Genomic DNA, 17,167 nt, shown 5'->3' with positions numbered 1-17,167 from the left:
TTGCCAAATGTATTTCATATGCTGTAAACCTAGTTCATAGTTGTTAGTTTCCTTTAATGCCAAACAAACACATACCAATCGTTGGGTAGAAGGCGATCGCCGAATTCGTCCTCGCTTTCTCCCGTGTCGCTGGCTTTCGTGTCGTTTTCGTCGGTTTCGCTTGCATACGGTTCAAATCGATATGGCTCAATAGCTTCAGTTTCTTCTTCAATTTCGTTTTCGCTACCTGCCTCCACACTACAACCATCCGTTTCAATACATGCGTAATCTGTTGAATCGCTTAAGCCGCTGAAATCCGAGTCTGAATCCGAGCTAATGTCGCTATAGCTTGCTGTTCTATGCGCCATGTTTTGTTTGTGTTGGCATCACTGTGTGACGTCACAGGAAAATGGACGGGTGTATATAACGATGGTTAAAATCAGGCACTTTGAAGCTTTTTTTTTTAGGGATATTGCGTGATGGGTAAAATCTTGAAAAAAACTTCGAAAAATAAAATAAGCCACTGGGAACTGATTTTTAATGGTTTTAACCCTTCTGAAATTGTGATAATGTTCCCCTTTAAGTAAGATAAGAACACGTACCGTATTTTTCGGCATATAAGTCACAGTTTTTTTCATAGTTTGGCCGGGGGTGCGACTTATACTCAGGAGCGACTTATGTGTGAAATTATTAACACATTAGCGTAAAATATCAAATAATATTATTTATCTCATTCACGTAAGAGACTAGACGTATAAGATTTCATGGGATTTAGCGATTAGGATTGACAGATTGTTTGGTAAACGTATAGCATGTTCTATATGTTATAGTTATTTGAATGACTCTTACCATTGTAACTGAGCTACTGTGTTGAACAATTTCCCTTGCGGATCATTAAAGTTTGTCTAAGTCTAAGTCTTATATGTTATGTTAACATACCAGGCACGTTTTCAGTTGGTTATTTATGCGTCATATAACGTACACTTATTCAGCCTGTTCACTATTCTTTATTTATTTTAAATTGCCTTTCAAATGTCTATTCTTGGTGTTGGGTTTTATCAAAAAAATTTCCCCCAAAAATGCGACTTATACTCCAGTGCGACTTACTGTATTTTTCGGACTATAAGTCGCAGTTTTTTTTTCATAGTTTTGCCGGGCTCCAGTGCGACTTATATGTTTTTTTCCTTCTTTATTATGCATTTTCGGCAGGTGCGACTTATACTCCGGTGCGACTTATACTCCGAAAAATACGGTATATATGTTTTTTTCCTTCTTTATTATGCATTTTCGGCCGGTGCGACTTATACTCCGGAGCGACTTACAGTCCGAAAAATACGGTATGCTTGGCTTTTTCATGCTTTCGAAATCGTAAATAAATAGCCAACATACTCCCTCTAAAAACATCCAGAAACTGCCAACTATATTCAATTTATAATACTGTTATGTTATTATAAGCGCCAATGCAGACTGACTATTTTAGCGGTGCAGTGATAGCAATGAGCAAATGCTAACTTACGCTGCTATTGTTGACACACTGAGCCGACGGCTGCTTGTGCTGCGTTTCAAACTTGCTAAAAGTAAATTCTCGATTATAATTCATGCTCACCTGATAGTCGACAAATGTGGCCATAGCCTGACAGGCTGGTCGACTTTGATATCCCGAGATGGCGTAATAAGACCCCTCACGATGCTTCCTACAGGAACTTTTTTTTAACCCTTCGTGAGGATTGCAATTGAATTTTTATCTAAATGGAATTATGTGAGCATCCCGTTGGTCTGCATCCCAGCGAGAATAGAAATATTACAGTAAGTGTTTGTTTTATTCTGGTTTGCTATTGTTTGTTTGTATGTTTAAAACCTAGCAATGCTGCGGATTCTAGTGTCTAGTGCAGGGGTCGGCAACCCGCGGCTCTTTAATCACTCTGATGGGGCTCAGCTGCATACTTGCCGACCCTCCCGATTTTTCCGGGAGACTTCCGGATTTCAGTGCTTCTCCCGGAAATCTCTCGGGGCAAACATTCTCCGAATTTCACCCGGACAACAATATTGAAGGTGTGCCGTGATGGCACTGCCTTTAGCGTTCTCAACAACCTGTCGTCGCGTCCGCTTTTTCACCATACTATCTGCGTGCCGGCCCAGTAACATGTTGTATGCGGCCTCTGCTCATACACGTAAGTGACTGCAAGGCATACTTGGTCAACAGCCATACAGGTCACACTGAGGGTGGCTGTATAAACAACTTTAACACTGTTACAAATATGCGCCACACTGTGAACCCACACCAAACAAGAATGACAAACACATTTCGGGAGAACATCCGCACCGTAACACAACAGAACAAATACCCAGAATCCCATGCATCCCTAACTCTTCCGGGCTACATTATACACCCCCGCTACCACCAACCCTGCCCACCTCAACCGACGCACGGAGGGGGGAGGGGTTGATATGTGGGGGGGAAGGGCTGGGAGGGCGGCTTTAGCCTGGAAGAGTTAGGGATGCATGGGATTTTGGGTATTTGTTCTGTTGTGTTTATGTTGTGTTACAGTGCGGATGTTCCCCCGAAATGTGTTTGTCATTCTTGCTTGGTGTGGGTTCACAGTGTGGCGCATATTAGTAAGAGTGTTAAAGTTGTTTATACGGCCACCCTCAGTGTGACCTGTATGGCTGTTGACCAAGTATGCCTTGCAGTCACTCATGTGTGTCTGTAGAAGCCTCATACAACATGTTACTGGGCTGGCACGCTGTTTGTACAGGTTGTAGAGGGCGCTAAAGGCAGTGCCATCACGACACGCCCTTATTATTGTTGTTAGGGTTAAAATCAGCAGACATTCGAGAAAATAGTTTCCCCTAAATCAGGGGTGCTCATTACGTCGATCGCGAGCTACCGGTCGATCTCGGAGGGTGTTACAGTCGATCACCAGCCAGGCATTAAAAAAAAAGTCCTAAAAATGAGCGATCATAAATCTTCACTATGACGTCACTTTCGTCACTTAATTGACATTCACGGCACCCGAGGGTCTTCTGAGATGACGCTGGCTGCTGCCAGCTCATTAAAATGACCGACAGGAAGGCGAGAAACACTTTATTTCAACAGACTCTGGCGCCGTACCTGTCGTCAAAACTCCAAAGACCGACTACACAGTTGCGCTAACAAAATAAGAAAGCTGGCGTGCACAAGCTAGCAAGCTACGGAGTTTGCCGACAATGTATTTCTTGTAAAGTGTATACAAAGGAGTACGGAAGCTGGACAAATAAGATGCCAAAAACCAACCACTTTCATGTGGTATTGGACAGAAAGGAGGACTTTTTTTCTCCTCCATTCAAAAATGCGGAAGTTATCAGCACCACTGTCTGATTCCAATCAATGCAAGTCATCAGAATCAGGTAATACACCAACTTATATTCTTGTCTTCATGAAAGAAAGGAATCTATATCTGTTAAACATGCTTGTATTATCTTTAAACACCTTTAACTTATTAACAATATTAACTATATGTGTTAAACATGCTTGTATTATCTTTAAACACCTTTAACTTATTAACAATATTAACTATATGTGTTAAACATGCTTGTATTATCTTTAAACACTTTTAACTTGTTAACAATATTAACTATATGTGTTAAACATGCTTGTATTATCTTTAAACACCTTTAACTTGTTAACAATATTAACTATATGTGTTAAACATGCTTGTATTATCTTTAAACACCTTTAAGTTGTTAACAATATTAACTATATATATTAAACATTCTTGTATTATCATTAAACACCTTTAATGTATTAACAATATTAACTATGTGTTAAACATGCTTGTATTATCATTAAACACCTTTAACTTGTTAACAATATTAACTGTGTTAAACATGCTTGCATTATCTTTAAACACCTTTAACTTGTTAACAATATTAACTAAATGTATTAAACATACTTGTATTATCATTAAACACATTTAATTTTTTAACAATATTAACTACACAGTATGTGTTAAACATGCTTGCATTATCATTAAACACCTTTAACTTGTTAACAAAAACATATATTTAATAAATAAGTAAATATAAATTATATATATGAATGAGGTAGATCCCCACGACTTGATCAATTGAAAAGTAGCTCGCCTGCAGAAAAAGTGTGAGCACCCCTGCCCTAAATTCAGGAGTCTCCTGGAAAAATCGGGATGTTTTGCAAGTATGACGCTGTCAAGCGCCATTCATATAAAACTTGCGGGCCGCACTAACATTACATTGTCATATTAAGGTGCGGTCTGAGACCCCTGGTTTATACATAGCACAAAGCAAAAAAAAAACTTTGTATACAGTGTTATTTCATTTTAAATTTCAAAAGAGTTTTGTGGCTCCCATTGTTTTCTTTAATTTGTGAAACGGGTCAAAATGGCTCTTTGAGTGGTAAAGGTTGCCGACCCCTGGTCTAGTGAAACTGCATCCATCACTCGGCTTCTAAAACTTATTGCTCATCCTCTTTGTGTTCAGGCTCAAAAATATAGGTTACCGGGTCATATTTTTTTTCCAAAAGTAATAGTTATTGGCTCTCACAAAGTCTGCTTGATTAGCATCGTCGTTGATGGGAAAGGGATCTTTGGTTCCTAGCGCGACGTCACGCGACCACGTGACTGGCTTCCTCATCATTTCTCAAAATGGCTTGGGAATCTCCATGAGATTGATACTATTTTGATCATATCTATGTATTCGCAAACTTTGGAAGTCTTTTGGTGTCATAAATCAGATATATATATGATAATAGCTTTAATATAGAGGCAACTTGTTTTTCCACTGGTACTGCATTGTTGCAGTTCGATGATTTCTTAGCTTGTCATGAAACCTGCGTTTGTGTTCTCAGGGGGTGTGGCCGTGGTGTGGAGAGCCGCGGGAAGAGAGGCTGAAGAGGCAGAGGCGCACGGGCGTGTCCAGGTGTTGAAATGCTTGCCTGAAGGTGGGTTTGTTGGTAATCCTCCGGTTGGGGGTGTCACTGATGTCATATTAATAAATATTTTTTAATCATAATAGGCAGGGTCCCAAAAATTGACTGGTCGATTGCGATCAACGGGTTGGGGACCCATGGCGTAGAGCAATAAACATAAAAGTTCTCCGCAGCCTAGTAATGAGCACCTGCATCCTTGCTGTCACGGTGAAAATAAGCGCCTACCTGAGATCAAGGCCTTGGTTCTGCCAGATGTTTTCCATTATCCTAATGATCTGCAGCGTCAGCATGTCCTGCCTCAGATCTGCAGTGGCACAGCAAGACAAGGACAGACAGCAAAATGAGTTCCAATTAACAACTGCTCTTATATCAACTATTCGGCATTATGGAGAACTGTCAACGTCAGTTTGGTGACACGTAGTACAGCATAGGCAGTCTTTATGAACTCCAAATAAAACAAGAAGATGATGAATGCCACAGCAAAGAAAACATGGTAAAAGAAATGGGCGATATGGCCTAAAATCTACATCGGCAGCCCGATATTATCGGACATCCCTAGTCAAAACTATTACTAAATTACTATTAATAGTCTCTTACTTTCTGTTGTAACATGGTTATATCAACACTTCTGTTCAAATGTAGCTCTGATTTTTGTGTCATATTAGTTTTGGGCGAATTTAAGTATCATTCCAATACCATTTATTTAGTCACTGGGGCAGTATTGTTCATACCAGTGCTGAGACATCAAATTTTCAAGATCATTGAATGATTACATTTTTGATCACAATTTTATTAAGACAAAAACACAGGGTGATAGTGTAACAATATCAATTAAATATTTAAATTATTTCTTACTATTGGCTCCGTTGTAAATCCTTTTGCGCTTAAAGGGAAGCGTTGGTTTTCATCCAGGATGTCTCTGTGCATTGCTGCATTCATCTTTCCCTCTATCCTGACACGTCTCCCCAGTTCGTGCCGCTGAATAACATCCCACACACCATGATGCTACCATCACCACGCTTCACTGTAGGGATGGTATTGGCTTGGAGATGAGCGGTGCCTGGTTTACTCCAAACATGACACCTGGCAGAACATTTGGTTTCTCATGGTCTGAGTCTTTCGGGTGCATTTTGGCAAACGTTTTACTAAGAAATGGATTCCGTCTGGCCACTATAAAATATTCTCATTAGTGGATTGTTGCGGAGATGGTTGTCCTTCTGGAAGGTTCTCCTCTCTCCACAGAGGAATGCTGTAGCTCTGACAGAGTGACCATCAAGTTCTTAGTCAACCTCCCTGACTAGACTAAGATGAATGCAGCAATGTACAGAGACATCCTCAATGAAAACAAACGCTTCCAATCAAACCTGATGGAACTTAAGAAGTGCTGCAAAGAGGAAAAGGCGAAACTGCCCAAAGATAGGTGTGCCAAGCTTGTGGTATTGTACCGTATTTTCCGCACTATTAGCCGCACCTAAAAACCACAAATTTACTCAAAAGCTGACAGTGCGGCTTATAACCCGGTGCGCTTTATATATGGATTAATATTAAGATTCATTTTCATAAAGTTTCGGTCTCGCAACTACGGTAAACAGCCGCCATCTTTTTTCCCCGTAGAAGAGGAAGTGCTTCTTCTTCTACGCAAGCAACCGCCAAGGTAAGCACCCGCCCCCATAGAAGAGGAAGCGCTTCTTCTTCTACTGTAAGCAACCACTCGCCCCCGTAGAAGAAGAAGAAGCGCGCGGATATTACGTTTCATTTCCTTTGTGTGTTTACATCTGTAAAGACCACAAAATGGCCCCTACTAAGCGACAGGTTTCCGGTTCATGAAAAGACGCAATCTCTCCATCCGCACACGGACTACTATTTCACAGCAACTGCCTAAAGACTTTCAAGAAAAGCTGGCTACTTTCCGTGCATATTGTAAAAACAAGATAGCTGAAAAAAAGATCCGGCCAGAGAACATTATCAACATGGACGAGGTTCCACTGACTTTTGATATTCCTGTGAACCGCACTGTGGATACAACGGGAGCACGTACGGTGAATATTCGCACCACAGGGAATGAGAAGTCATCCTTCACTGTGGTTCTAGCTTGCCATGCTAATGGCCAGAAACTTCCACCCATGGTGATATTCAAAAGGAAGACCTTGCCAAAAGAGACCTTTCCAGCCGGCGTCATCATAAAAGCTAACTCGAAGGGATGGATGGATGAAGAAAAGATGAGCGAGTGGTTAAGGTAAGTTTACGCGAAAAGGCCGGGTGGCTTTTTTCACTCAGCTCCGTCCATGTTGATATACGACTCCATGCGCGCCCACATCACGCTGGTTTTTAATATATTATTAAAGTTTGACTGACCTATCTGACTGTTTTTTTGACATTCCTTTAGCGCAGTTAGATGCGGCTTATAACACGGGGCGGCTTATAGGTGGACAAAGTTTTGAAATATGCCGTTCATTGAAGGCGCGGCTTATAACCCAGGGCGGCTTATGGTGCGGAAAATACGGTATTCAAAAAGACTTGAGTTTGTAATACCTGGTGCATCAACAAAGTATGTGAATACTTATGTCCATGGGATTTTTTTATTTTTAATAAATTTGCTAAATTTAAAAATTACAACTTTTCAGATTGTCATTAAGGGGTATTGTGTATAGAATTTTGAGGATTTTTTTATTTTTTTTTAACATTTTGGAATAAGGCTGTAACATAACAAAATGTGGAATTAGGCTGTGAATACTTTCCGGATGCACTGTATATGGTAACATCATAAAGAACTCACCATCTCCATTTTTAAATATGATTTCGTTGTTCTGAAACAGGAGCTCTGACATCAAATCTGGATTTTCCCAATTAAGCCACAAAGGTCGCTTGGCAGATGACATCATTCGGCATTCCTCTAAACTGAAAAAGGAGTGAATGAAAAGCAGGGAAAAATAGTGAATAGCTCCACATTGTTTGATTTTACTGTAAAAACATGTTCTTTCTGCAAGACTGATGAGATGTCAACCCTTTCAGGTGAGTTACATAAGGAGTCTGAAGTACCGGAGGGTTCCTAGTTGATGTGCTGGATTCAACGGGGAGGTGAAGTTCTGCAATGCGTCCATATAGTCAGGCCTCCTCATCTGCTCCACCAGAAACTTCATTTGAACCTGAGCGCAGAGAAACAAGTCAATCAATAACACTCCAGATGCCAACAGCTGAAGGAGTCTAGTCAGGGCAGTAAATGGAAGCACAGCAAGATCTGCAGGTTTACTTCAGCAAAAATTATCCTTCCTTCAGCATGATGTAACACGACTTTGCTGTGGGCTGAGAGGGAGGATAAACACCCACGAGCTAGTTCTACTGCCCGCAACTCTTTGCAATACCAAGCAACGATGATGAAAAGTGTCAGAAATCTACCACTCTTTTGTCTCCCAAAAAAGCCAAAACAAGTAATGCAAGAGGTGTGCATCTCTACAGTTTGGGACGATTGATACATGTCGACTTACTGTACATGGAAAACACTACGATTTGATAAGATTTAATACAATTAAATCTGATTCGAGGCAATCTTGTACAGTACCGGCCAAACGTTTGGACACACTTTCTCTTTTCAATGCATTTTCTTTATTGTCATGACTATTTACATTGTAGATTCTCACTGAAGGCATCAAAACTATGACACCTGTGAAGAGAAAACCACTTCTTGAAACTCATCGCGAGAATGCCAAGAGTGTGCGAAGCAGTAACCAGAGCAAAGGGTGGCTATTTTGAAGAAATTAGAATATAAAACATGTTTTCACCTTTTTTTGTTGAGTACATAACTCCACGTGTTCATTCATAGTTTTGATGCGTTCAGTGACAATCTACAATTAGAGATGTCCGATAATATCGGCCGATAAATGCTTTAAAATGTGATATCGGAAATTATCGGTATCGCTTTCAAAAAGTAAAATTGATGACTCTTTAAAATGCCGCTGTGTACACGGACGTAGGGAGAAGTACAGAGCGCCAATAAACCTTAAAGGCACTGCCTTTGCGTGCCGGCCCAATCACATAATATCTACGGCTTTTCACACACACAAGTGAATGCCAGGCATACTTGGTCAACAGCCATACAGGTCACACTTGAGGGTGGCCGTATAAACAACGTTAACACTGCTACAAATATGCGCCACACTGTGAACCCACACCAAACAAGAATGACAAACACATTTCGGGAGAACATTTGCAGCGTAACACAACAGAACAAATACCCAGAACCCCTTGCAGCACTAACTCTTCTGGAACGCTACAATATACACCCCCTGCTACCCCCCCCCAACCCCACCCACCTTGACCTCCCCATGCTCTCTCAGGGAGAGCATGTCCCAAATTCCAAGCTGCTGTTTTGAGGCATGTTAAAAAAAATTATGCACTTTGTGACTTCAGTAACAAATATGGCAGTGCCATGTTGGCAAATATGCGCCACACTGTGAACCCACACCAAACAAGAATGACAAACACATTTCGGGAGAACATCCGCACCTAACACAATATAAACACAACAGAACAAATACCCAGAATCCCTTGCAGTACTAACTCTTCCAGGACGCTACAATATAAAACCAACCCCCCCCCCCCCCCCTCCCCCACTAGTCCCTACCCCCACCCACCCCAATCCCGCCCACCTCAACCTCCTCATAGTCTCTCTCAGGGAGAGCATGTCCCAAATTCCAAGCTGCTGTTTGGATAGATAGATAGATAGATAGATAGATAGATAGATAGATAGATAGATAGATAGATAGATAGATAGATAGATAGATAGATAGATAGATAGATAGATAGATAGTACTTTGATTCCTTCAGGAGAGTTCCCTCAGGAAAATTTAAATTCCAGCAGCAGTGTACAGAATTGAGATCGAATTTAAAAAGTAAAAAGTAAATAATGGTGGTATAAATGGAAACAGAATAGAAACATGTTACAATAAGATAAAAAATAACAAGCAACAATGAGAATAAAAATATAACAGTAAAATAAGAATATAACAAGAGAAACTAGGCAGTAGTGACCATGTTATGAAAACGTATTGTTTTGAGGCATGTTAAAAAAAATAATGCACTTTGTGACTTCAATAATAAATATGGAAGTGCCATGTTGGCATTTTTTTCCATCACTTGAGTTGATTTATTTTGGGAAAACCTTGTTACATTGTTTAATGCATCCAGCGGGGCATCACAACAAAATTAGGCATAATAATGTGTTAATTCCACGACTGTATATATCGGCATCGGTATCGGTTGATATCGGAATCGGTAATTAAGAGTTGGACAATATCGGAATATCGGATATCGGCAAAAAAAACATTATCGGACATCTCTATCTACAATGTAAATAGTCATGAAAATAAAGAAAACGCATTGAATAAGAAGGTGTGTCCAAACTTTTGGCCTGTACTGTACAGTACCTTGTTTAAAAATAGACTTTCATTTTACATTTTAAATAATCATAGGTCAATTGTATAAATGTTGCACTGTTTATATTCAAATAAATAAACTTTATAAGAGATTAGCAAACAATTATTTGTATTGCTTTTTTGACATGATAAAGAGAACCATTGTATTCATTACATTACACCTGAAGCCCTTTGAAAGCGCCTCTTGTAATAATAAGTAAATTATTTAATTTTCACTATTGCCATACATTTGTTGGTAAAATGCTTTCGACTTGGTATCTTGTCCGGAGGCACCAAAGTACTTATGATGTCCCTCATTCTCTCCAAGACTACAGTTTCAAGTAATAACATTATAACCTTGTCTCAAGCTAATGCTATGGTTAGTTTTTGCTTGATAAAAGCCTTGAATATCCGTGTCGTTGCCCTATACTAGCCTTCTCATCGCCAGTCTCTCCATGTTTTCACACCAAGTTTGTGATGATTAGTCGTGCTACAGCCTCTGCATGTTGAAACAGTGATGTCAAGTTCTTTTTTTTTTTTTTAATCTAAGTTTCTTCCAAACTTGTGTCGCATTTTGTCTTTCCTTCTTCTTATGCTTGTTTACATTTCACTGAGACACTGAGCACACATGGCTTCCAGCAGTGTAGCAGATACATTCAACCCATTAATAACTTTGTATTCGGCTGGTTTATTTTACATTTTGACTGATCCAGGGACCCATGTACTGATGCACTCACATCTTTTAAATCAAAACCTATTTCTGTTTCATATCAGTTATTTGTTAGTCCTAACTATGGTTGTACGATATACCAGTACAAGTATAGTATCGCGGTACTAATGAATAAAAAACGGTACTATACTTTTTTTTTTTACAGGCATGTCGGCGCATCGTGACATTGCAGGTTTTACGAGCAGAGGAGCATGTTCGGCAGCGCACAATCACGGAGTACTTACAAACAGACTGTGTGTAGACAGAAAAGGGAGAATGGACGCATTTTGGCCTAAAAACTTACGATAAAGGTGAAGCTATAACACTGAAACGCCCTCAGGAAGAGGTGAGGTGCTTTAATGATTCCCGGGCGCGGCCACCGCTGCTGCCCACTGCTCCCCTCACCTCCCAGGGGGTGATCAAGGGTGATGGGTCAAATGCAGAGAATAATTTCGCCACACCTAGAGTGTGTGTGACAATCATTGGTACTTTAACTTTAAAAACATGGCTAGCTAGTTAGCGGCTAATGTCCATCCGCAATCGGCAGTGTTTTAACTTCTTCTAAATCACTAATCCTCGTCTCCATGGCGACAAATACAGTGAGTTGTTCACAAGTATCATCCCTGCAGGACGAGGAATAGCTAAACATGCTTCACTACACACCGTAGGACAGGGGTGCTCATTACGTCGATCGCGAGCTACCGGTCGATCTCGGAAGGTGTGTCAGTCGATCACCAGCCAGGCATTAAAAAAATAGTCCTAAAAATGAGCGATCATAAATCTTCACTATGACGTCACTTGATTGACATTCACGGCACCCGAGGGTCTTCTGAGATGACGCTGGCTGCTGCCAGCTCATTAAAATTACCGACAGGAAGGCGAGAAACACTTTATTTCAACAGACTCTGGCGCCGTACCTGTCGTCAAAACTCCAAAGACCGACTGCACAGTTGCGCTAACAAAATAAGAGTCTCAGAAAGCTGGCGTGCACAAGCTAGCAAGCTACGGAGTTTGCCGACAATGTATTTCTTGTAAAGTGTATACAAAGGAGTACGGAAGCTGGACAAATAAGATGCCAAAAACCAACCACTTTCATGTGGTATTGGACAGAAAAGAGGGCTTTTTTTCTCCTCCATTCGAAAATGCGGACGTTATCAGCACCACTGTCTGATTCCAATCAATGCAAGTCATCAGAATCAGGTAATACACCAACTTATATTCTTGTCTTCATGAAAGAAAGGAATCTATATGTGTTAAACATGCTTGTATTATCTTTAAACACCTTTAACTTGTTAACAATATTAACTATATGTGTTAAACATGCTTGTATTATCATTAAACACCTTTAACTTGTTAACAATATTAACTATATGTGTTAAACATGCTTGTATTATCTTTAAACACCTTTAACTTGTTAACAATATTAACTATAAGTGTTAAACATGCTTGTATTATCATTAAACACCTTTAACTAGTTAACAATAATAACTAGATGTGTTAAACATGCTTGTATTATCTTTAAACACCTTTAACTTGTTAACAATATTAACTATATGTGTTAAACATGCTTGTATTATCATTAAACACCTTTAACTTGTTAACAATAATAACTATATGTGTTAAACATGCTTGTATTATCATTAAACACCTTTAACTTGTTAACAATATTAACTATATGTGTTAAACATGCTTGTATTATCTTTAAACACCGTTAACTTGTTAACAATATTAACTATAAGTGTTAAACATGCTTGTATTATCATTAAGCACCTTTAACTTGTTAACAATAATAACTATATGTGTTAAACATGCTTGTATTATCTTTAAACACCTTTAACTTGTTAACAATATTAACTATATGTATTAAACATTCTTGTATTATCATTAAACACCTTTAATTTTTTAACAATATTAACTATATGTGTTAAACATACTTGCATTATCATTAAACACCTTTAACTTGTTAACAAAAACATATATTTCATAAATAAGTAAATATAAATTATATATATGAATGAGGTAGATCCCCACGACTTGATCAATTGAAAAGTAGCTCGCCTGCAGAAAAAGTGTGAGCACCCCTGCCGTCGGAAGATACAATAGCTCACCGGCGTCACAATGCAAACAAATGCCATGGGTGGATCTACACCCGATATCCACTGTAATGATACCAAGTACAAGAGCGTATCTAGTCGATACTACAATGATTACCGTATTTTTCGGACTATAAGTCGCAGTTTTTTTTCATAGTTTGGCCGGGGGTGCGACTTATACTCAGGAGCAACTTATGTGTGAAATGATTAACACATTACCGTAAAATATCAAATAATATTATTTAGCTCATTCACGTAAGAGACTAGACCAGGGGTCGGCAACCCACGGCTCCGGAGCCGCATGCGGCTCTTTGATCACTCTGATGCGGCTCAGCTGCATACCTGCATACCCCCCCCCCCCCCTGCGTCGGTTGAGGTGGGCGGGGTTTGGTAGCGGGGGTGTATAATGTAGCCCGGAAGAGTTAGGACTGCATGGGATTCTGGGTATTTGTTCTGTTGTGTTTATGTTGTGTTACGGTGCAGATGTTCTCCCGACATGTGTTTGTCATTCGTGTTTGGTGTGGGTTCACAGTGTGGCGCATTATTAGTAAGAGTGTTACATTTTTTTATACCTCCACCGTCAGTGTAACCTGTGTGGTTGTTGACCAAGTATGCCTTGCTGTCAATTAAGTGAGCAAGCAAAAGCCCCATACAACGCGTGGCTGGGCTGGCACGTCGGTTGTAGTGGGCGTCAAATGCTGTACCTTCACGGCACGTTCGAGAGAATAGTTGCCCTGAAATTCGTAGTCTACCGGAAAAATCGGGAGGGTTGACAAGAATGACGCTGTCAAGCGTCATTCATATAAAACCCGCGAGCCGCACTAACATCCAATTTTTCATATTAAGGTGTGGACCGGGTGTCTGAGACCCTTGCTTTATACATAACATAAAGCAAAAAAAACCTTTGTATGCAGTGTTATTTCATGTTAAATTTCAAAAGATTTTTGTGGCTCCCATTGTTTTCTTTTATTTGTGAAACTGGTCAAAATGGCTCTTTGACTGGTAAAGGTTGCCGACCCCTGGACTAGACGTATAAGATTTCATGGGATTTAGCGATTAGGAGTGACAGATTGTTTGGTAAACGTATAGCATGTTCTATATGTTATAGTTATTTGAATGACTCTTACCATAATATGTTACGTTAACATACCAGTTGGTTATTTATGCCTCATATAACGTACACTTATTCAGCCTGTTGTTCACTATTCTTTATTTATTTTAAATTGCCTTTCAAATGTTTATTCTTGGTGTTGGCTTTTATCAAATAAATGTCCCCAAAAAATGCGACTTATACTCCAGTGCGACTTATATATGTTTTTTCCTTCTTTATTATGCATTTTCGGCTTATACTTATACTCCGGAGTGACTTATACTCCGAAAAATACGGTACATCGATAATTTTTATCGTCACAAAATCTTTCTTTAATTTTTTTTAATTCATTATACAGTATATTCATAAACTCAGGAAATATGTCCCTGGATACACGAGAACTTAAATCATGACCAATGTATGATCCTGTAACTAATTGGTATCGGCTCGATACCTAAATTTGTGGTATCATCCAAAACTAATGTAAAGTATCCAAACAAGAAGAATACGTGCTTTTTACATTTTAACAGAAGTGTAGATAGAACATGTTGAAACGGAAAATAACCAGATATTAACAGTAAATGGGCAAGTAGATTAAATAATACATTTTTACAGCTTGTTCTTTATCATTTTGAATGGGGAATGACACAATATGTTACTGCATACTAGGGATGTCCCGATCCGATATTTGGATCGGATCGCTGCCGATATTTGCCAAAAATTGCGTATCGGCAAGGCATGGGAAAATGCCCATCCAGATCCAGTTTTAAAAAAAACTCCGGTCCGTGTTTTCCAACGCACCGATTTAAATAATACATTCCACTTTTCTGCTGCTCTGTAATTTCAGTTCCGCATTTTCCAGCACACCTTCAACACATCCACAGGTCTGTGGATTCTCACGCACTTGCTTTTAGCTGCTGGCATTACACGACAGGCTCTTCTCACTCTTTCCTGTGTCTCCCTCTCACAGACAGCAAGTGCACCTTCTTACACACGTCACATACTGTCACGACACACGTCACATACTGTCACGTCATACGTCACATACTGTCACGTCATACGTCACATACGTATACGTCCTCCCCGAGCAGAGAGGTAGCAGGATGGCTAACGTTAGCTGTGATGCTAGCGCAGCCGTGCGAGCAACGCTCCCTCTAAGGTGCTCGCCTGTGCAATTGCGCACTGTTTAAGCGTCCTCTGCGCATAGCAAATCTATGCCACGCACAAAATCAAATAAAAAAATAAGCGCAAAACAATTTTCGACACACGGACACGACAGAGAAAACAGTTTTCGTCATCATTGTTCAAATATTGTAACGTCTGTCGAGACGCTTATCTCCATTCGGTGCCACACGTCCACACCATCAAAATGCAGAGGCAAAAATTTCCACATCAACACCGTATGAAAAAATTAGTGATTTTTTTAGTTGTGATTTCCTTCTCTGCATGAAAGTTTAAAAGTAGCATATATTAATGCAGTATGAAGAAGAATGTTTTAATGTAGACATGCAAGTCTTGAAAGAATATTTGGAAAATCAAGACTACATTTCCTGCAAATGGGTGCATTTCTACCCTATATTTTAACTTTAGATTTATTCTCATATCAAACTCTTTTGGCTGTCTTTTTGACACTTACATCCGGCGCCCCCCTCCACACCCTGGATTATAAATAATGTAAATAATTCAATGTGATTATCTTGTGTGATGACTGTATTATGATGATAGTATATATCTGATAGTATATATCTGTATCATGAATCAATTTAAGTGGACCCCGACTTAAACAAGTTGAAAAACTTATTTGGGTGTTACCATTTAGTGGTCAATTGTACGGAATATGTACTTCACTGTGCAATCTACTAATAAAAGTCTCAATCAATCAATCAAAACACATAGAATCATCATACTGCTGTGATTATATGCATCAAGTGTTCATTCAAGGCCAAGGCAAAATATCGAGATATATATCGTGTATCGCAATATGGCCTTAAAATATCGCAATATTTAAAAAAAGGCCATATCGCCCAGCCCTAGTTCAATGATGCCATTTCTGTTTGTCATGTATAATTTTGTCTATTTTGTGTTTATCCTTGAATAAACAGGTCAGTTTCTTGTTACCAACCATTGTGTATTATTCAAACTCCCCTAATTCAGCTGGCTAGTTGTTATCAAGAGTACTAAAACCCTTTTCAACATGATTCTGACAACTAAGTAGGCTAAATAACTTTAAACTTTATTACATGCTCGGATAGGCCAGTATCGGTCAGTATCGGTATCGGTCAGTATCGGTATCGGATCGGAAATGCAAAAACAATATCGGCATCGGATCGGAAGTGCAAAAACCTGGATCGGGACATCCCTACTGCATACGTCAGCAGACAAATTAGGAGCCTTTGTTTGCTTACTTACTAATAAAAGAAAGGTTGTCTAGTTTGTTCACTATTTTATTTAAGGACAAAAAGTGTTATTCGATTGCAATAAGAAACATATGTTTAATGTACCCTAATAATTTTTGTTATAATAAAGCCAATAATACAATTTTTTTGTGGTTCCCTTTATTTAGAAAAGTATCAAAAAGTATCGAAATACATTTTGGTACCGGTACCAAAATATTGGTATCGATACAACCCTACTCCTAACTCATAATCACAGGGATTTCACAGTTTAGCTGGATAACAAGCATGACATAACACTCACCAGCCACATCATTAGGAACAATCTAATAGGATCCAATACAAAAGCTGCGTAATACAAATAATGTCATGCACTGTAATGCTATGGAGCCATGATTTACTTTATATATTTACTTGTATAGTAAGTGTTTCGGATATTTTGACTATCATGTTATTCTTTGTAATTGTTTAGTTTATTTTTTTACAGTATTTTATTGGTATATTATGTTAAATTAAATATTAGAAACATTTCTCAATGACAAACATATTG

The 17,167-nt window shown here is 39.2% G+C and overlaps 1 protein-coding gene across 1 annotated transcript in view; it reads right to left on the bottom strand.

Moving 5' to 3' along the window:
* Positions 1-17,167, bottom strand: part of LOC133575896 (phosphatidylinositol 4,5-bisphosphate 3-kinase catalytic subunit alpha isoform) — a 119,091-nt gene that overhangs the window by 10,648 nt on the left and 91,276 nt on the right. The window contains exons 15-17 of the mRNA XM_061928802.1: positions 7,961-8,067; positions 7,698-7,819; positions 5,147-5,225 (exon numbers count right to left, since the gene is read on the bottom strand). Of these exons, the coding sequence (XP_061784786.1) occupies positions 5,147-5,225; positions 7,698-7,819; positions 7,961-8,067 (308 nt within the window). The remainder of the gene's footprint in view (positions 1-5,146; positions 5,226-7,697; positions 7,820-7,960; positions 8,068-17,167) is intronic.

The sequence above is a fragment of the Nerophis lumbriciformis genome, linkage group LG33, assembly GCF_033978685.3.
Source record: "Nerophis lumbriciformis linkage group LG33, RoL_Nlum_v2.1, whole genome shotgun sequence".
NCBI classification, from domain to species: domain Eukaryota; kingdom Metazoa; phylum Chordata; class Actinopteri; order Syngnathiformes; family Syngnathidae; genus Nerophis; species Nerophis lumbriciformis.
This window is presented reverse-complemented; position numbering and strand designations above follow the sequence as displayed.